This window comes from Rhinoderma darwinii, chromosome 3 (assembly GCF_050947455.1).
Source record: "Rhinoderma darwinii isolate aRhiDar2 chromosome 3, aRhiDar2.hap1, whole genome shotgun sequence".
Taxonomy (NCBI): Eukaryota; Metazoa; Chordata; class Amphibia; order Anura; family Rhinodermatidae; genus Rhinoderma; species Rhinoderma darwinii.
In genome coordinates, this window is record NC_134689.1 from 233,823,052 (window position 1) to 233,845,855 (window position 22,804).

Sequence of the window (22,804 nt, forward strand, 5' to 3'; positions counted from 1 at the left end):
TTCCCTTTGTATTTTCAGATGTATTTTGTTAAGCTTGTGCACATACTCTAAGCATGATGTGTCTTTGATCTGTACGTTTTCTTGACCGACTACTGCGTCTATGGTCATCAACATTAACCCGTTTTCTTTGTGCATCTTGAAAGCCAAATCTGCTTAGATATCTTTGCCTGGGAGAGACCTTGCTGATGCAGTATAACACAGGACTCCAGTAGACAGTATCCCACATGATAGGGTTAGATACACGGCCCAGGACAGTATTCATATACTTACCCTCCTACCTCCTGAGTCGGGTCCTCTCCATCTCTGGGCACAGCAGGGGTCCTGATGTCATTCAGCGCCACAACGTTGTGCGTGGCACATTTGACGTCATAAAGCTGAAAGGCGTGAGGACCTAGCGCAGTGCCCAACCTGACTCCGGAGCGTGGAGGGTAGTTATACTGTTACAGTAGTAACAGGTGCCTGTGTAGTTTACTACATAAGCTCGAATTACTACAGTAACTTTGGATAGACGAGGGGCTAGGGGCTGCGACCCCAAAAGCTACACCACTGGATAGGGTTTTTAAAACCCTATCTACATGTAGCGGAAAAAAATCTGCACTGAAAGCAGAGCATTCTGCAGATATTTAAATCTGCAGCATTTACAGTGTATTACAGAGAGGCAGCAGATATTTACTGTGGATTTCATCCTTTGCAATGGAAAGGCGGAAACCTGCGGTAAGTCGCTGCAAAATCCGCCATGTCTGGATGCAGCCTTACATCCGCAGTGGAAAGTGTCCGCCATGTCTGAACATGCATAGGCATTTTCAGGTAATATACTTAGGAAATAGCCTAACATGGAAGAACTATGCCACTGAGAGATGCTTTGTACAGTAATGCTATGGAAACTCTTGACATTACTTGTGAAAAGATATGATGCCATCTGTGATATTTGATACTATTGTACCCCGTGACATAATAGTTGTGACAAAATGGGAATCTAAGGTTTTAGCCTCTTAAATTAATAAGCACAGGAGAACCTAAAAATTGCTGCGTAGACTCCATGAAACAGGTAGCCCTGATGTCATTTTACTACGTTCCTCAACCTTTTACAGGAATGTTGGTTTATTTTCTTAACTCTTCCGCATCTGTTGTACAACCACAAATAATGTTACAAACTTATTATGGATCACTGTGAATAATAGTAATAAAAGGATGAACTGTTTTTTTCTACAGGGGGAACGAGGGAAAAGGGGCAAGAATGGCAACTCTGGACTGCCAGGTGTCCCTGGACTAGTTGGAAAAGAGGTACAAAACATAATGCTGTGCTGGGTTCCCTACAGTGTTTGAACTATTTCATTGAGGACTGTTGTAATCTGTCTATGATATTAACCAAAGATTCAACCTTTGATTTAAAAGTCATGTCAGCCCTGATGTGCTTTAAAACTGTCATCACTAGCGAGCATGTCTTTACTGTGTCTCATAAAATGCAACCATAACCATCAATTGACATTTTTGAATAGTATAATATATTATAATTGGATAGTCATCATATTTGCTATTTGTTGTAGAACTATATAATTGTTCTAGATCTATAAAGATCGCTTATATGGAGATTTATATTACAGAGCACTTATAGCAGAAGTCATGTGATGCAAGTGAAATAATTATTCATCAGATATATAGTATATGTCAACAGTATTTGTTATGTGAGCAGTATCACTGGCATGAAAAATTACAAACAATATTTTACAGATATTATGACCTTTGCTAAACATAAAAAACAGTTGAGTTTCTTTCGTTATAGGCACGTCTACCGAATACTGTATTTTATTGGCTTTATTATTTCTTTTCTGTATTGTTAATTTTCTATAGGAGTTCTATTGTTCTGTTCCGTCAAAGGAGCAGAACATGGAGAATACTGGAAGTAACAGATTAGTCGCATGATAGAAACCAAGGACACCCAACAGGGTTTCCATCACAGTTTCCGTAATTTTTCTAGACAAAATAGCGCTTCATGCTGCACTGTTTTGTCAAGCTAAAATTACGGAATCTGCAACGGGCTTTTTATGGAGCCACCAACGCAGATGTGAACAGGGCCTGAGGCTGTGAGCCATGTCAACCATGTATTGATAATTTATTATATTTATTCAATTTAACTAAGTACATACACAGACCTACTCCATAAAACAGACAATCTTTTTAATTTATGAATTACAGTGCATTATATAATATGTTGTCAAGCAGCCATGTGCTGCATGTTGGCATTGGTTGCCAAACTTCCATTAGGCTCAATATACAGCTACTAATGGCCAAGTGCTGCCCTATGTAGCAAAGTATCTGTATTCAGTTTCAGATTCAGTGTTTTAGCCAAAAAATAAGTGGATACAACATAAAGGAGTAATATAATTCTTTCCTTCATATTTTCCTTTTTTTGTATCAACTCCAGGCTTTGGCTAAAAAATAGGGTCACCAAAAACAGCATGTGTGAATCCAGCCTTGGGTATAATAGTGGAAAGGTATCATGAAAATAGACATTCAGGGTATGTCCACATATAGCGTAAACACTGCTGAATTTATATCCGGACTTTCTTTGCAGAAATTCCGCAGCATTTTCACAAGAGAAATTCATATGCTACAGATTAAGGGTATGTTCACACGCAGTGGTTTCAGATGTAATTCGGGGCATTTTACGCCTCGAATTATGCCTGAAAAAATGCCCCTAATACGCCTACAAACATCTGCCCATTGCCTGCAATGGGTTTTACAATGTTCTGTTCCCATGAGCCTTTATTTTACGCGTCGCTGTCAAAATACGGAGCGTAAAATGATGGCTCATCAAAAGAAGTGCAGGATACTTCTTTGGACGATTTTGGAGGCGTTTTTCATTGAGTCCATTGAAAACAGCTCCAAAAACGGACGTAAAAAAGCTGCGAAAAACACTGTGAAGAACGCAAGTTGTTAAAAAAACGTCTGAAAATCAGGACCTGTTTTCGCCTGAAAACAGCTCTGTATTTTCAGACGTATTTTGCGTTTGCGTCTGAACATACCCTAAGGGCATGACCAGACGTGGCGGAGTTCTGCATACACTGTCCGCATCAATGCCGCACAGAATCTGCGTTGCAGATTCTGTTGCGGCTTTGCCTAAAATGGGCATTAAATTGATGCGGACTAACCGTTGCGTATTGAGGTGAAGAGGGCTTCCCTTCTCTCTATCAGTGCAGGATAGAGAGAAGGGGCAGCCCTTTCCCTAGTAAAAGTAAAATAAATTCATACTTTACCCGGCCGTTGTCTTGGTGACGCGTCCCTCTTTCAACATCCAGCCCGACCTCCCTGGATGACGCGGGAGTCCATGTGACCGCTGCAGCCTGTGATTGGCTGCAGCCGCCACTTGCCCTGAAACGTCACCCAGGGAGGCCGGAATGGAGGAAGAAGCAGGGAGTTCTCGATAAGTAGGAACTTCTATTTTTTTACACATTGATCTATATTGTGATCGGAAGTCACTGTCCAGGGTTTCTGAAACAGTTACTGCCGATCGCTTAACTCTTTCAGCACCCTGGACAGTGACTATCTCCTGACGTCGCCTAGCAACGCTCCCGTAATTACGGGTGCACACACGTAGTCACCCGTAATTACGGGAGCCCCATAGACGTCTATGGGCCTGCCCGTGCCATAATAATGGGCCGTTATTACGGGCGTTCAGTCTGGCTGTAGAAATACATAGGCCCTGCCAGAATGAAGAAATGTCATGTTCGTAAAACAAATACGCTACGCAACACACATAACATCTGCAGACTTCATTGCGGAATTTTGACTCTCCATTGAAGTCAATGGAGAAATTCCGCAATGAGTCCGCAACAAGTCCGCTACACGTCCGCAACAACCAGTGTATGCTGCGGACACCAAATTCCGCACCGAAGCCTATGCTCCGCAGCGGAATTTTCCGCAACGTGTAAACGAACCTAACGAAAAAGGTGTGGAAAGCAATGGAGAAACGTGTACGCTGCGGATTTCCGCAGCGGACTGTCCGCAGCGGACTGTCCGCAGCGGAATTCCAGAGCAATTCCACCATGTCTGGTCATGCCCTAAGAATCCAGCCTGCAGGTTTATTTCCTGCATGTGTTTTCTGCAGATTATTTATGCAGCGTGTGGGTGACATTTGTTCAAATCTCATTCACTTTGCAGCTGATGTCCGAACGGAAATTCTGCAGTGTTTACACGCACAGTGAGGACGTGCAAAAATAAAAAATGCTTTGAAAATCAGCTACAAGAACACCTTTTTTCTTGAAATCAGCCTCATATTTTTCTGCTTCACACATATGCCATAGGAAAAGACCCATAGGCTGGATTCCCACATAGCATAAATGCTGCAGAATTTCCACAACAGAATTTTGTGCAGAAATTCCGCAGCATTTACAGTAGCAGCAAAGTGGATGAGATTTAGCAAATCTCAGCCACACGGTGAAGAAAAAAAACGCTTAAAAGTCATGGAGAAAGTGTTCTGAGGTTCGACTTTCCGCAGCATGCCTATTTATGCAGCGTGTTCTTTCTGGAGATGCTGCGTATTTGGCCCATAGACTTCAATGGGGAGCACAACAGATAACAGATTTGTTTTGTTACCGTTTGTACAGTGTTTACGCAGCGGAAACGCAGTAAAAACCATTAGAAATCCGCAGATGCGCATAAACTTTGCTATAATCAATGTTCAACAGTTAATCCGCAGGTAAAACCACTGCAGAAAAAAAACAGCATTTCCGCAGCAATATGTGCACCAAAAATGCACTACTTGCTGCGGATTTCTGTGACAGATTTATGTGTTTTTCCTTGAGATTTCACTACAGGTTTTCTGTTTCAAATATTTAGCAGCCTATCTTGTGTGAGGGAACATATCCTTCAGCTTACATTGTACACCTAGCTGCTGTAGTGAAATATTGCATTGGAAAACTGTCCAGTTACAATAAAACCTAAGGGTCCATTCACACAACGCAGCCGCATCGAAAAAAGCAGCAAATTGGGATAAAAACAAATGCCGTTTTTTAGATGCGTTTTTTCAATGTAGTTCTAGCCACAGCTTAACCGCGCAACGTGTGAATGGACCCTGAGAATGACAATAAACTTCTTATAATTTAGTATACCACGAACGGATTAGATGCCATATTATTGCTTATTGCTCATGCATGGAGATTTTAACGACAAAGTCGTTGTTTGTGAAGCAGTGTATTTAGTAAGACTCGAGCATCCTAAAAACGAATATATTTTCTTATTTTCAGGGAAAGCAAGGAGCACCTGGCATCAAGGGTGAGAAGGTCAGTGTGTATGTTTATATTATATTATGTTAAAAAGTCTTCATACCTGCAATATACCTTGTAGATTCCACATTGCTTGTAAGTTCCAAGATTTGGTAAAAAGCAGCACAGTTATTTGGTTATTGGTGAATTGGGATTTCTGCACTTCAGTCTTCAGGCCCCCTACACAGAGGACAGAAATGCTGAAGATTTTCAGTCCGGAAAATCCACAGCGGATTACTGTCCCAGTCATGTGGGTGACATTTGAACAAATGTCATCCACATGCCGCGGACCATTTTCCAAACGGAAATTAGAGCATGCTGCGGTCATTCTGTTACGGATGTTCACTTTGGATTTTGCCCTTTTAAACGAAGAAGGGGTGAAATCGGCTATGAATGCGCCGCAAAATCTGCACGTGGCACAGTGAAAATCTGCAACACATCTTCTACATGTGTGGGTACCCTTAACTTAGACTGCATTCACGCACTGTTGTATCTTTCCACAATTCATACTCCATTAAACTTAAGGGGAATCCGTCAGCAGATTTGACCCCCATAAACTTTGGTGAAACAATTTCAAACAGTCCCATTTTTGTTGTCATAAACCAAGTATACCAGGGAAAATTATCTTTTATTCATGCACTCGCCGTATGCTAATGAATCATTACGTTTTTACTGCGTGTTTTTTCATCTGTGAAGTGTCCTGCGTTATCGGTGACAACACCTCGCAAAGCCCCTTCCTCCGCTCTTGATTGACATCTCCGGCCTCATCCGATATCTTTTCTGTGAGACTTCGATCAAACCAAGTGGAAGGGAGGGGTTTGGGTGGGTTTCTGCCGATAACTCAGGAGATTTCACAGATGAAAACAACGCTTAGCGAACACTTCATTAGCATATGGCACAAGAGTAAATATTGTGTTCTCCTGTGTACTTGTTTTATGATAGTAAACATAGGTATGTTTGAACTTGTCTTCCAGCATTAGTGGTGTTAAGAGTTTATGGTGCACTTTGAGGTCATAAGCAACTTTAGGAAGAACACTGAGGAGAACTGACGGTTTATGAAAACCATGTATTCCAAAAACCAAGCAATTAATTTTATTTGTCTCAATATCATCAATGAGACACATAAAATGTATTCCTTGATTTTAGAATATATGTAATTAGTCATATTTGTGTATTGTTTTTACAGGGTGAAGGATTTGTGGGCGAGCCTGGTCCAAGAGGTCCTCGTGGGTTTCCCGGTCTAAGAGTAAGTAATTTTTTTCTTCAGGAAATTGAAGACAGAGTTATTCAGTTACAGTTCTAATTTGTAACCAAACCTTACATGATGGATTATATGATTTAACCCCTTAAGGACGCAGGCTAGTTTGGGCCTTAAGTCTCAGAGCCCATTTTTCAAATCTGACATAGTTCACTTTATGTGGTAATAACTTCGGAATGCTTAAACCTATCCAAGTGATTCTGAGACTGTTTTCTCTTGAGACATTGGGCTTTATGTTAGTGGTACAATTTGGTCGATATATTCAGTGTTTATTTGTAAAAAATAGCAACATTTAGAGAAAATTTGGAAAAAATATAATTTTTCTGAATTTAAATGCATCTGCTTTTAAGACAGAGGGTTATACCACCCAATATAGATACCAGTTCACATTTCCCATATGTCTACTATATGTTCGCATCATTTTTTGAACATTTTTTTTTTCTAGGACGTTACAAGGCTTAGAACTTTAGCAGCAATTTCTCATATTTTGAATAAAATTTCAAAAGCCACTTTTTTTGAGGTACCAGTTTAGTTCTGAATTGGCATTGAGGGGGCCTATATATTAGAAACCCCCATAAAACACCCCATTTTAGAAACTAGACCCCTCAAAGTATTCAAAACAGCATTTAGAAAGTTTAGTAACCCTTTAGGTGTTTCACAGGAATTTAAAGCAGAATAGAGGTGAAATTTACAAATTTGTCAGAAAATCCTTTTTATTCCCTTTTTTCTGTAATACAGAAGGTTTTACCAGAGAAACGCAACTCAATATTTATTGACCAGATTCTTCAGTTTTTAGAAATAGCCCACATGTGGCCCTAGTTTGCTAATGGACTGAAACACCAGCCTCAGAAGCAAGATCTCTTTTTATTCCATTTTTTGGAAGGTGAAGTGACCAAAAAATTATGATTCTAGAATGGTTTATTTTTATTTTTTTTACGGCGTTCACCATGCGGGATAAATAATGAAATACTTTTGTAGTTCAGCTTGTTACGGACACAGTGATACCAATTATGTATAGTTTATTTATTTATTTTATTTATATTTTTAATAAAAAGGGACTGCTAAGGGAAATTTCTACTTTTAAAACTTTTATTTTTTTATTTTTATACAACTTATTTTAACTTTTTTACTTTGTCCCTCTAGGGGACTTGAGGGCAGGAGGACCTGATCGCAATTCTAATACACTGCACTACATGCGGTGCAGTGCAGTCTATTACAGCTGTCAGCTACTCGCTGACAGCAAGGATAGTGGGTCCTGACTTTGTCAGGACCCACTTGGCTTTCGTAGATCACATAGCCGGAGGCCTTTGTTAGGCCTCTGTATGCCGTAGCACCCATCGCCGCCCACGATGAAGTTGCGGGACGTCAGTTGTGCTTTAACACCTAAGAAGCTGCGATCGCTATCGAACGCGGCTCCTAAGGGGTTATTCGGCGGGGACACCGCTATCGGTCCCCGCTGTAGGAGCTGTGGCAACTACTGTACGAGACAGCAGATGTCGCAGCTCATAAAAGTGCCAGGAAGGGGGGCAGAAGGGCGGTTATTCCCATGACCTACTATTAGGTCACTGAGCGCGAGCGCTCTAGTTAGCGTAACCTAATAGTAGGTCATGGAGCGTTAAGGAGTTAAGGCAGGTGTAAAGGATCTGCCAGACACAACTTCTGTGTCGACGCCCATAGGTAATCAGTCTGCACCTGCTTCTATGTCTGTGAGACTGACTCCATCTTCCACCACCCAGGATGGCAGGCTTAGGAGTGGGAGAGCCTATCACAGCCTGGCCAGACGGACCTAGCTCCCGCCCTCTGTCTATTTATACCTGCCTTTCCTGTTCCTCCTTTGCTTGTGATTCTTCTCTGCTGGTTTCCTGGCCCTGCTGCAGCTTCTGTACTGCTTGTGATTGACCTTGGCTTTTTTGACCACTCTGCTGCTCTGCGTTTTCGTACCTCGCTCATCTCCTGGTTTGACTCGGCTCGTTCACCTCGCTTGTTGCTCACGGTGTTCCCGTGGGCAACTTCCCCATTTCCGTGGCTTCTTTGTACCCTTGTCTGTTTGTCTGTCGTGCACCTATTGAGTGTAGGGACCGTCGCCCAGTTGTACCCCGTCGCCTAGGGCGGGTCGTTGCAAGTAGGCAGGGACTGAGTGGCGGGTAGATTAGGGCTCACTTTTCTGTTTCCCTACCCCGACATTACAGCAGGGGTCTCAAACTTGGCCGGGTAAATGGGCCACATATAAAAAAAATGTGAAGTTGACGGGCCGCATTACTTTCAAATTTGATACAATACTAAATTATTGTTAGTCAATTAGTTATTTGAGCTACTATATTAATACTACATTACTATAATAATACTACATTACTATAGCAATACTACATTACTATAATACTACATTACTATAATAATACTACATTACTATAACAATACTATACTGCTACATTACTATAATAATACTACATTACTATAACACTACATTACTATAATAATACTACATTGTTATAACAATACTACATTACTATAATAATACTACATTACTGTAATAATACTACATTATTATAATACTACATTACTATAACACTACTACATTACTACATTACTACATTAATATAATAACACCACTACATTACTATAATACTACATTACTATAATACTACATTACTATAATAATACTACATTACTATAACAATAATATTACAATACTATAATAATACTGCATTACTATAATTATACTACATTACTATAATACTACATTACTATAACAATACTACATTACTATAACAGTACTACATTACTATAATACTACATTATTATAATAATACTACATTACTATAATACTACAGTACTATATTAATATTACATTACTATATTAATAGCGCTAGGTTTAAACTTAACGGAAATTTGCGAGATTTCTCCATGTGCTTATTTCAACAATCCAGTTTTACAGTTTAATTGTCGCTAAATGCAGTCCGGCGGCTCAGTTGGCAGCGTTTGCCAGACACACAAATGTCAAGTTAAGGCAGCCCCTTTTTAGATAGTGCCACAGAGCCCTATATAGATACTGCCACAGAGCCCTCTGTAGATAATTCCACAGTGCCCTCTGTAGATAATGCCACAGTGCCCTCTGTAGATAATGCTACAGTACCCTCTATAGATAATGCTACAGTGCCCTCTGTAGATAATTCCACACACCCCTAGATAATGCCACAGTGCCCTCTGTAGATAATTGCACAGTGCTCTCTGTAGATACTATCACAGTGCCCTCTGTAGATGCTGCCACAGTGCCCTCTGTAGATGCTGCCACAGTGCCCTCTGTAGATGATGCCACAGTGCCCTCTGTAAATGCTGCCACAGTGCCCTCTGTAAATGCTGCCACAGTGCCCTCTGTAGATGCTACCACAGTGCCCTCTGTGGATGCTGCCACAGTGCCCTCTGCAGATTCTGCCACACTACCCTCTGCAGATGCTATCACAGTGCCCTCTGCAGATGCTGCCACAGTGCCCTCTGTAGATAATGCCACACACACCCCTCTGCTGGAGGAGCCCCTGACGTCACTGTCCATACATATATGGCCAGGGATGTCAGGGGCAACCCTAGAGCTGGAGTCCCGGGCAGAGCGCTAGTAGTGCTCCTACTGGGACTCCAGCTGTGCTCCTGACATCACTGTCCAGCTCTGGGGGAGCCCTAAACATCGCTGTCCATATGTGGACAGCGATGTCAGGGGATTCCACAGAGACCCGGAGCAGAGCCTATACTAGCGCTCTGCCAGGGACTCCGGCTCTGGGGAAGCCCCAGACATTGCTGTCCATGTATGAACAGCGATGTTAGGGGATTCCACAAAGTCCCAGAGGAGAGCCTATACTAGTGCTCTTCCCGGGACTCCGCTCTGGGGATGACCCTGACAACACTGTCCATATATGGACAGCGATGTCAGGGGATTCCATAGACTCTCGGAGCAGAGCCTGTACTAGGGCTCTGCCAGGGACTCCGGCTCTGGGGAAGCCCCAGACATCACGTGTCCATATATGGACAGCGATATCAGGGTATTCGTCAAAGTCCCAGAGCAGAGCCTATACTAGCACTCTGCCCGGGACACCGCTCTGGGGAAGACACTGACAACACTGTCCATATATGGACAGCGATGTCAGGGAATTCCACAGAGTCCCGGAGCAGAGCCTATACTAGCGCTCTGCCCGGGACTCCGGCTCTGGGTAAGCCCCAGACATCACGTACCCATATATTGACATCGATGTCAGGGGATTCCACAGAGTCCCAAAGCGGAGCCTATACTAGCGCTCAGCCCGGGACTCCGCTCTGGGGAAGACCGTGACAACACTGTCCATATATGGACAGCGATGTCAGGGAATTCCACATAGTCCTGGAGCAGAGCCTATACTAGCTCTCTGCCCGGGACTCATGCTCTGGGTAAGCCCCAGACATCACATGCCCATATATGGACAGCGATGTCAGGGGATTCCACAGAGTCCCGGAGCGGAGCCTATACTAGCGCTCTGCCCGGGACTCCGCTCTGGGGAAGACCCTGACAACACTGTCCATATATGGACAGCGATGTCAGGGAATTCCACATAGTCCTGGAGCAGACCCTATACTAGCGGCTCTGTGTCCCGTGGGCCGCAGATGACAGCCCCAGGGGCCACATGCGGACCGCGGGCCGCGTTCTTGAGATCCCTGATTTAAGGTTTATAATATTCTATTGCACTTTCGCAGGCAACAGAAATTACTGTGACTTTCATTTTTACCAAACAGATAATTTTGCAAGTATATCCCTTGGGGGCATTTGTGTAAAAACCAATTAGAACATTTTCTGTGTCAAACTTTATTTTTATTTCTCTTAAAACATTTGAAAAAGTTTGAAACATTCTGCAAGTGTCATATGCCAGCAACCCACATTTTACCCCTAGATGGAGCCAGATATACACTTTTGGAAAGCACAGAATTTAAAATAAGGTGAAATCTAATCTTTTCTATAAATAAAATCCTTGCATTTCACCATAAAACGTAATTTTTAAAAAAAGTATACAATATTGAAAATAATAGGTATGCTATACTAAATATATATTATTAGTTCAGTCCAAGAAGCCACAATCATACCGTATCTTTGTGAATTAGGTGGAAGAAGAAACCAAAATCTGGGTGCAATAACAATGCTGAGATCCCCATGCAGCCGTGACCTAATTCCCCCCCTTTTATCCTTGACCTCAGAATGTTGTGACCTACACTGAAACACAGACACACTTTGCCATACACACAGAAACAAAGATGCTTATTTTTACATGTAAAAACACTGGCCAATACCCATATACACACACATACTATATACACCCTCTTCCCCATCACAAACAGTTTTAATGGAATTCTACTACAGGCATTTAGGTATAATTTATAACTATAATATATATAAAAAAAATTGTAACTTTAAAAACAACTGCGTTACTTGTCTTTTAAGGCCTCGTTCACATCTGTGTTGGAGGCCCTGTTAGGGGCCTCCGTTGCAGATCCGCCGAGATTACCGGAGATTACTGGAGACAATAGCGCAGCACCCCAATGAAAAGCGGACAGGACCTAGTAAAGTCAATGGGTCCTGTCGGGAGCAAGCGGTGTGCGTTATGCAATGGAACCATTGCTTCCGTTATTCCCTTGTTCTGCTCCTTTGACAGAGCAGAACGACGGAACACACCGACGCAGGTGTGAACTTAATTCTGTATTATAGTCAAGTTCTTTTCATTGGAAACCGTTAACAAACCTGTCATCCACCCCTAGCATCTTAGTTGTGCTCCTATAATGCATTAACAGTCAGTCTTGTTGGTGTTTTTCTGTAAAGACTATGCTTTCCAGAATATAAATCTCCTGAACAATGTCTGTGTAGACATTAGACTAGCAAGGATGATGAGGATTTTAGGTCTGAAACCTTTAGAATTGTGAGGATAAATCAATAAAAGATGTAACTCTGCTAGTACAAAATAATCAATGCAATGTATTTGAAAAAATAGTCCAATTTTTATGTAGATTACGGTAATTCTACATGTAAACTGTTAAATGGTATTCATAAGCAGACATACACCGCGTTCCAATTTATTATGCAAATGTTATTTTTAGCTGATTTTCCTAAATAGTCGATGCAAATGACAGTCAGTATAATCTTCAAGCCATCAACCGTTGGAGTATAATGCGAATTTTATTGAACAAATCTCCTAATGATAACAGATTTTTTTTTAGAAGTAAAAAACTCAAAATGCACTGTTTCAAATTATTATGCACAACAGAGATCAAAACATTTTAAAGGTTGTAAAGAGAACTAAAATGGTAATTTGTTGAATTTGCAGCATCAGGAGGTCATATTTACAGAAATCAAAAGCTCTTTCAATAAAAAAAAAAACCGTAACAGGCTAAGTCACATGTTAACATAGGACCCCTTCTTTTATATCACCTTCACAATTCTTGCATCCATTGAATTTGTGAGTATTTGGACAGTTTCTGCATGAATATCTTTGCAGGATGTCAGAATAGCCTCCCAGAGATTCTGTTTTGATGTGAACTGCCTCCCACTCTCATAGATATTTTGCTTGAGGATGCTCCAAAAGTTCTCAATTGGGTTGAGGTCAGGGGAACATGGGGGCCATACCATAAGTTTCTCACCTTTTATGCCCATAGCAACCAATGACACGAGGTATTCTTTGCAGCATGAGATGGTGCATTGTCATGCATGAAGTTGCTACTGAAGGCACGGTTCTTCTTTTTGTACCACGGCAGAAAGTGGTCAGTCATAAACTCTACATACTTTGCAGAGGTCATTTTCACACCGTCAGGGACCCTAAAGGGGCCTACCAGCTCTCTCCCCATGATTCCAGCCCAAAACATGACTCCGCCACCTCCTTGCTGATGTTGCAGCCTTGTTGGGACATGGTGGCCATTCACCAACCATCCACTACTCCATCCATCTGGACCATCCAGGGTTGCACGGCACTCATCAGTAAACAACACGGTTTGAAAATTAGTCTTCATGTATTTCTGAGTCCACTGCAACCGTTTCTGCTTGTGAGCATTGGTTAGGGTTGCCCAATAATAGCTTTATGCACACTTGCAAACCTCTGGTGGATCCTACACCTTGAGGTTCGTGGGACTCCAGAGGCACCAGCGGCTTCAAATACCTGTTTGCTGCTTTGCAATGGCATTTTAGCAGCTGCTCTCCTAAGCCTATTAATTTGTCTGGCAGAAACCTTCCTCATTATGCCTTTATCTGAACGAACCCGTCTATGCTCTGAATCAGCCACAAATATTTTCACAGTACGATGATCACGCTTAAGTTTTCTTGAAATATCCAATGTTTTCATACCTTGTCCAAGGTATTGCACTATTTCACGCTTTTCGACAGCAGAGAGATACTTTTTCTTTCCCATATTGCTTGAAACCTGTGGCCTGCTTAATAATGTGAAACGTCCTTCTTAAGTAGTTTTCCTTTGATTGGGCACACCTGGCAAACTAATTATCACAGGTGTCTGAGATCGATTACAATGATCTAAAGAGCCCTAAGACACAATACCATCCATGAGTTTAATTGAAAAACTAATAATTAAATGTTTATGACACTTAAATCCAATGTGCATAAAAATTTGGAACACGGTGTATACTAGGCTATGGACACCTTTGATTTCTTTTTCTTGTCTTTATTTACTGAAATGTATATATTTTTGCATACAATAACATTTTGTATTATACTTTTATTAAAAATGTTGCTCCGTTTCAGTTCTGCAGCTTCTATATATCACGGTGTCACATTGGGTACATGGACCCACTGGTCATACCGCCTTAACGGTATGGCAGCTGGCCAACAGGACGCAGGTCACGGTCTATAGTTCGTATAGGTGTACCTGTGGTAGCTCAGAGAGTAGCAAGACAGGCTCGGGTGGGACTAGGCAGTAGGCAAGCACCAGGCATGGTGTAGCAGGACAGGCATGGTACTCAGCGCAGCACGACTCCAACTCAATACGGCACTTGGACCAGGATAGCACAGGATACAGGTTACAGGTTACAGGAACGGGAAACACTGGGAACTGGAAAACACTTAGGAGACCATTTGCAAAGACAGACTAGGTTAACAACATCAAAGCTCAGGCAATTTAGGGAGGGGCAGAGCCCTTCTTATAGTCCAGCGTGATCTGGGAGCAATCAGCTCAGTCTCACACATGTGTGCGATCTGGCTCCTTAAGGCTGGACTGAGCTCACAAGCGCACCCTAGTGGTGGCTGCGGAACAGGACGGCCGCATGTGCAAACATCTCTGGAGAGAATGGCGTTGACAGGATGGGAGGAGCTCGTGGTCAGCAACCAAGGACGTTACATGAAGCTGCAGAATGCCGTTGTTAGCCAAATTCGTCAGTTAGCTGGTCTGACATCTCAGCTAACAGCGGCTCCTGTGTGCCTCTGTCACCTCATCTAAGGCCTTATTCACACGAACGTGTCCGTTTTGCGCGCGTAAAAAAGCGCAGCGTTTTTCCTGCCTTGCAGTTCCCTGTGACATCAGTGTGTGGTGCTTGTCAGCGTTTTTTACGCACGTATGTCATCTGTATGTCATATAGCCTTATCATGGCTGTGCAGGGCACGCTACGCTATAATTACATGCTGGTGTAGATTACTAGGTGATACACCAGTACACCGGTATTAATATGCCCCACTGCCAGATGTCACACAGAACGTAATTCAACCCATGAATTGTGAATGTGTGCTATAAACTATGTAGCCCACAGATACTTAATCTGTAAATTTGTTGTTGGCAGGGAGAAAATGGAATTCCAGGAATACCCGGGCCTGCTGGAATAATGGTAATTTTATACTATTTCCTGTGTATTTTAAGAAACAGCGGCAATACAGTAATAATCTTTATAATTTCTAGAATTGCATTATCCTATGAAGGAATTACTTTACTTTTCTATAGGGAAGGAATCATTGTACTTTTCTTTGGGGACTACACAATTCCTATTCTGTTATTTACCCTGATTAAATAAAAGTGAGCTGCTCTAAGAAATACATACTTCTTTGATGATCCGAAGGATGCTCTCCAGTGGCTCAATCGACATATGTCAAATCTGAGATTCTTCTGTGACCTATTGATGGATGACTGGGTACTTCATCCAGGATCCTCTGCTGATGCGGAGAATCTGGTGACAAATTGGCAAATAATTTGCCTTTTCTTTCATTTTACTCCACTGGAGTAAAACAAACGGCAAGAAGACATATGATAATATTCTGGATTCTATTATTGTTGCTAATCCTTTTTTTGGGGGGGGGGGGGTACATTCGAGTTTTGTGTTATGCGTAGCAAATACCGTATACTCTATACAGTATGTCCTACTGTGCTTTACTATGTCTGATTGTTATTCTTATGTTTCTTCCCTATTTTCAGGCAAATTGCTATGGCTACCTCGGTTAAACTAATAAATTGGAATGCTAGGGGACTTGCAGAGACTTGTCACTAAAAGACATGCAATGTTCCAATAAGTACAATGCTATCAATCTGAAATATTCTGTTTGCAGGCGACCCATCTGGCTGCTGACATAGTGTATCTCTTGCGTAAAAAAATGGGTTGGGCTACACGTAACGCCACCTAATCCACCTATTCTTGTGGAATGAGTTTGATAGTATATTAAAAACATTTAGTTTGAGAGCTTGCAAGTTGCAAAAGGAGGGAAAATGTTTTTGTATGGTATGTACTCTGGTCTTCATACTGATTTTAATATATGTCTTGCCTGCTTTTTCCTGTCACATTCTTGAAAAAACGTTGGCATTCAGTGCTCCGGATGCGGTAATGAAAGGTCCCAGATTGGAAAAGCCTAACCCCTTTAATTGATGTTGGTGGATGCTAATGGACCATTGCTCGACAATTATAAGAGTATTTGGGGACTAATGTGTGTTCCGTCTCAACGTGGGAAGCTATAAAAGCATTTTTACTCAGTATCCTTCACGCCATAAATAGCACTAAAACGTAGGCACTTGATGCACTACATGTGCAGTTGCAAGAGGCGAAAGACATGATAGTGTCTCCAGGACACACAGCAGGTCTTATTCTGCTGTTTAGAGATTTTTCCTCAGTAAATACTTAGATAATTACCCCTACTCACGTCACTATGTGAAAATGGGAAAGGTATTTTAGGCCTGTATCTAACTATTAGTGGCCAACTGTGGCGTAACTATAGGGATTACAGCGTTCGCAATTGCGACCGAGCCCCGAGGCCAGGGGGCCCACTATAAAAAGTTACTATAGTAACTGGGGCCTATGCAGAGGTGTAGCTAGGGGTTTAGCAAAGGGGGGCAAAACATATCTGAGTGGGCCCCAACCCAGTGGGCCCCCCTAACGCATGTTTACAACTAAAGAGGCGTATTCTAATTATAGACCAGCCATCATCCCTGTATATAACCGCCATCATCCCTGTATATTGCCACATCATCCCTGCACATACCTACGATCATCCCTGTTTATAACCCCCATCAGATCTGTATAAAACCCCCATCATCCCTGAATATACCAGCCATCAGCCCTGTATATAACCCCCATCATCCCTGTATATACCAGCCAACATCCTTGTATAAAACCCCTATCATCTCTGTATATACCAGCCTGGCTAGTATATACAGGTAAGATGGGGGTTATAAACAGGGATGATGACTGGTATATACAGGGATGATGGGGGTTATATACAGGGATGATGGGGTTATATAAAGGGATGATGGCTGGTATACACAGGGATGCTGGGGGTTAATGCTGGTATGATGGCTGGACTTCCCATCATCCCTGTATATAACTACTATATTCCCTGTATATACCAACCATCATTCCTTTATATAAACCCCATCATCCCTGTATATACCAGCCAGACTGGTATTTACAGGGATGATGGGAGTAATAAACAAGGATGATGGCTGGTATAAACAGGGATGATGGTGGTTATATACAGTGATCATGTCTGGAACAGCCATTATCCATGTATATAACCCTAATCATCCGTGTATACAGGCTCATCATCTCTATATATACCAGCCATCATCCCTGTATGTAATCTCCATCATCCCTGTATATACCAGCCATCATCACTGTTATATACTAGCCATCATTCCTGTATATACCAGGCACCATTCCTGTATATACCAGTTATCATTCCTGTATATAACCCCCATCATCCCTATAAATACCAGCCTGGCTGGTATATACAGGGATGATGGGGTATATATACAGGAGTGATGGCTAGTATATACAGGGATGATGGTGGTTATGTACAGGGATGATTGGGGTTATATGCAGGGATGGTGGGTAGTCCAGCAATCATCCCTGAATTAACCTCCATCATCCCTGTATATATCAGCCATTATCCCTGTATACAAACCCCATCATCCCTGTATCCATTCATTATTGAGGAGGGTGCTTGCTCACCCTCTCTTCTAACATGCAGGCTTCTTCTGCTCCTCTCTGGCGTGCAGCGTTAGAGGTGTGCTCTGCTCTAGCAGACGTGCCTAGCGTGTGGCACGTCTGCTAGATTGAAGAGTATTGTGGCGTCAGAGCCGATTCTAGCTTTTCTGCTGCCTGTGGTGAAAATTTAAATGGCACCTCCCAGATTTTGATTGAATCACTCTGTCTGTGCTACATCCTTAGCAGCCTCCTCCAACTCTTGCAGATGTGCCGTTGCCTTGTACTGGCATGCGCGGTGCAGCCGGGCAGAGTACAGCTCACTGCATGGTGCGTGCCTGAGTAGTACAAGGCAATGGTGCATCCGAGAAAGTTGGAGGAGACTGTTAGTGATATATAACAGCTAGAGGGATGTCAATTAAGCATGGAAAGGTGGGTTTGGAGGCAGGATTATGTGACCCTTCAGGATAGCGGCACCGCCCTTGACCTTTTAAAGAGTAATCAGCATATAGCGTGCGCCAGTTTAAAAGTTGATTTTATAGATTTTGCTGCATCTGAAAAAAACAGATGCGCATCCGAGAAAGTTGGAGGAGACTAGTAGTGATGTATAAAAGCTAGAGAGATGTCAATCAAGCATGGAAAGGTGGGTTTGGAGGCAGGACTATGTGACCCTTTAGGATAGTGGCACCGACCCATGACCCTTTAATGAGTAATCAGCATATAGCGTGTGACGTTTTAAAAGTTGATTTTATAGATTTTGCTCCATTTGAAAAAAACATACAGGGGAATGTTTGGAAATATTGTCAGGTCATGTATTACTGCATGGTGGCGGTTCAAGGGGTTAAAACTACCTGACAGGTTCCCATTAAATATACAATGAATAATTACATCTCAAGAACCAAGCTCTAACACATATACAGCCCCAGAACCAAGCTCAGTATATAAATATACAGCACCAGAACCAAGCTGATAGATATATACAGCACCAGAACCAAGCTCAGTACGTAAATACAGCATCAGAACAAAGCTCAGCACATAAATACAACAGCAGAACAAAGCTCAGCACATAAATACAACAACAGAACCAAGATCAGTACATATATACAGCACCAGCACAAATACAGCTCAATTTAGTGCAACGCCTCCGTACGGCGTAAAACGACTTCTCCGAGCATGACCCAAACAATGGTGAGGATATGCTGAGAGTTGCTGTTTCACAAAAAAAATCATACCACCCATCATGTCGCTGCAGATGATATAGTGACTACAGTACTGATTAGAGGCAGAATAAGAATTGACATTAAGTGACTCACCATTCACATCTTTTCAGATTCTAATAGTTATTTTTCTCTTTTCTTCTCCATCCGGTCCAGCCCTCTATGATGTCTTCTCTCGGCCCCACCAATTTCGTCAGTTTGCCGCTCAGATGTCTTCAGCTTCTCACTTTTCAAATATTTCTGCACCTATAAATGAAGATAAGATTCTTATGGTGCCACACACTACGCCCCTAAATATAATAGCGCCATACACTGCACCTCTATTCATAATAGCGCCATACACTATGTCCCTGATTATAATAGCACCATACACTTTGTCCCTGATTATAATACCACCCTACCCTGTGTCTCACACACACACACACACACACACACACACACACACACACACACACACACACACACACACAAAGTGCTCCCTGTAGATAGTGCCACCATTGTGCCCCCTGAAGATAGTGCCATCATAGAGCCCCCTGTAGATAGTGCCCCCATAGAGCCCCCTGTAGATAGTACCCACATACAGCCTCCTGTAGATAGTGCTCCACATATTGCCTCCCTGTGGATAACGCTCTACATAGAGCCCTCCTATAGATAGCGCTCTACATAATTTCCCACCCTGTACATAGTGACCCACATATAGCCCCCTGTAGATAGTGCCGCACATATAGTGCCCCCTGTATATAGTGCCCCACATATAGCCCCCCTGTAGATAGTGCACTACATATAGCCCACTGTAGATAGTGCACCACATATAGCCCCACTGTAGATAGTGCTCCACATATAGCCCACATATAGCCCCCCTGTAGATAGTGCCCCACATATAGCGCCCCCTGTATATAGTGCAGAGGCATAGCTAAGTTCTCCTGTACCGGGGGAAAAGATTCAGATTGGCGCCCCCCCCATCTTCTTTTCCGACATCTCCTTCTCCCTCGCCGTGTTTGCTTGCTCTACCAATCAATGAGGTGTAATTTTTTTTTCACCATTTTTTTGATGTAACTCTAGCATAAAACTATTTGTACTTTTTACAAGCAATATAGCTCTATAAGGGAGTTACCATAACAATAAATTAGAAGAAAATAAATTAAAGAGGACACACACAGCCCCTTGTACATAATGCCACACACAGCTGCCTGCAGATAGCGCCATACACAGATCTCTAGTAGATAGCGCCACACACAGCCCCCTGTAGATAGCGCCACACACAGCCCCCTCTTGTATATAACGCCACACAGCCCCCTGTAGATAGCGCCACGCACAACTGCCTGTAGATAGTGCCATACACAGACTCCCTTGTAGTTAACGCCACACAGCCCCCTGTAGATAACGCCACGCACAGCTGCCACACAGCCTCCTTGTTGTAGATAGCGCCACACAGCCCCCCTGTTGTAGATAACGCCACAAAGCCCCCCTTGTAAATAGCGCCACACATAGCCCCCCTTATAGTTAATGCCACACACAGATCCCCTTGTAGATAGTGCCATACACAGCCCTGCCTTGTAAATAGTGCCACACACAGCCCCCGCTTGTAGATAGTGCCACACAGCCCCTTGTAGATAGTGCCACACACAGCCCTCCCTTGTAATTAGCGCCACACTGACCCCCTTGTAAATAGCGACACACTGACACCCCTTGTAGATAGTGCCAAACACAGCCCCCCTTGTAGATAGCGCCACACATAGCCCCCTTGTATACAGCACCAACACTGTCCTCCTTGTAGATAGTGCCACACACAGCCCCCCTTGTAGATAATGCCACACTGACCCTCTTGTAAATAGCGCCACACTGACCCCCTTGTAAAATAGCGCCACAATGCCCCCCTTGTAAATAGCGCCACACAGCCCCCCTTGTAAATAGTGCCAAACACAGCCCCCCTTGTAGATAGCGCCACACACAGCCCCCCTTGTAGATAGTGCCACACACAGCCCCCGCTTGTAGATAGTGCCCCACACAGCCCCCGCTTGTAGATAGTGCCACACTGACCCCCTTGTAAATAGCGCCACACTGACACCTCTTGTAAATACTGCCAAACACAGCCCCCCTTGTAGATAGCGCCACACACAGCCCCCCTTGTAAACAGCACCAACACAGTCCTCCTTGTAGATAGTGCCACACACAGCCCCCTTTGTAGATAATGCCACACTGACCCCCTTGTAAATAGCGCCACACTGACCCTGTTGTAAATAGCGCCACAGTGCCCCCCTGTTGTAGATAACGCCAAACAGTCCCCCCTTGTAAATAGCGCCACACATAGCCCCCCTTGTAGATAGTGCCACACACAGCCCCCTTGTAGATAGTGGCATACACAGCCCTGCCTTGTAAATAGTGCCACACACAGCCCCCGCTTGTAGATAGTGCCACACAGCCCCTTGTAGATAGTGCCACACACAGCCCTCCCTTGTAATTAGCGCCACACTGACCCCCTTGTAATTAGCGCCACACTGACACCCCTTGTAAATAGTGCCAAACACAGCCCCCTTGTAGATAGTGATACACACAGCCTCCCTTGTAAACAGCACCAACACAGTCCTCCTTGTAGATAGCGCCACACACAGCCCCCTTGTAGATAGTGCCACACACAGCCCCCGCTTATAGATAGTGCCCCACTGACCCCCTTGTAATTAGCGCCGCACTGACCCCCCTTGTAAAATAGCGTCACACTGCCCCCCTTGTAAACAGCGCCACACAGCCCCCCCTTGTAAATAGTTCCAAACACAGCCCCCTTGTAGATAGCGCCACACACAGCCGCCCTTGTAGATAGTGCCACACACAGCACCTGCTTGTAGATAGTGCCACACTGACCCCCTTGTAAATAGCGCCACACTGACCCCGTTGTAAATAGCGCCACACTGTGAAGCATCACCCCCTCAAAACAGCTGGTTGGCGGGGGTCCCGGCAGTTGGAACCCGACCCATCAGCTATTAATGGCCTATCCTGAGGATAAGCAATACATTTTTAGGGACTGGACAACCCATTTAAGCCTACCATGTGGTAGGCTTGGATGGTCTGAACCTGTCTGCTGGGCCCTGTATCTAAGCCAACCACATGGTAAGCTTAGATACATGACCCATGTGTGAATCTGTCTGATGGACAGTAGATAGTGCCACACACAGCCCCCCTTGTAGATAATGCCACACTGACCCCCTTGTAAATAGCGCCACACAGACCCCCTTGTAAATAGTGCCAAACACAGCCCCCCTTGTAAATAGTGCCAAACACAGCCCCCCTTGTTGATAGCGCCACACACAACCCCCCTTGTAGATAGTGCCACACACAGCCCCGCTTGTAGATAGTGCCACACTGACCCCCTTGTAATTAGCGCCACACTGACCCCCTTGTAAATAGTGCCACACTGACCGCCCTTGTAAAATAGCGCCATACTGCCCCACCTTGTAGATAGCGCCACCCACAGCCCCCCTTGTAAACAGCACCAACACAGCCCCCGCTTGTAGAAAACGCCACAGACACAACCCCCCTTGTAGATAGTGCCACACACAGCCCCCCCTTGTAAATAGTGCCACACATAACCCCCTTGTAAATAGCGCCACACTGACCCCGTTGTAAATAGCGTCACACTGTGAAGCATCACCCCCTCAAAACAGCTG

The 22,804-nt window shown here is 43.5% G+C and overlaps 1 protein-coding gene across 1 annotated transcript in view; it reads left to right on the top strand.

Annotated features, from left to right (window-relative positions):
- The window catches only part of LOC142750416 (uncharacterized), a 372,136-nt gene that overhangs the window by 205,348 nt on the left and 143,984 nt on the right, over window positions 1-22,804 (top strand). Inside the window, exons 74-77 of the mRNA XM_075859419.1 lie at window positions 1,213-1,284; window positions 5,247-5,282; window positions 6,451-6,510; window positions 15,304-15,348. Of these exons, the coding sequence (XP_075715534.1) occupies window positions 1,213-1,284; window positions 5,247-5,282; window positions 6,451-6,510; window positions 15,304-15,348 (213 nt within the window). The remainder of the gene's footprint in view (window positions 1-1,212; window positions 1,285-5,246; window positions 5,283-6,450; window positions 6,511-15,303; window positions 15,349-22,804) is intronic.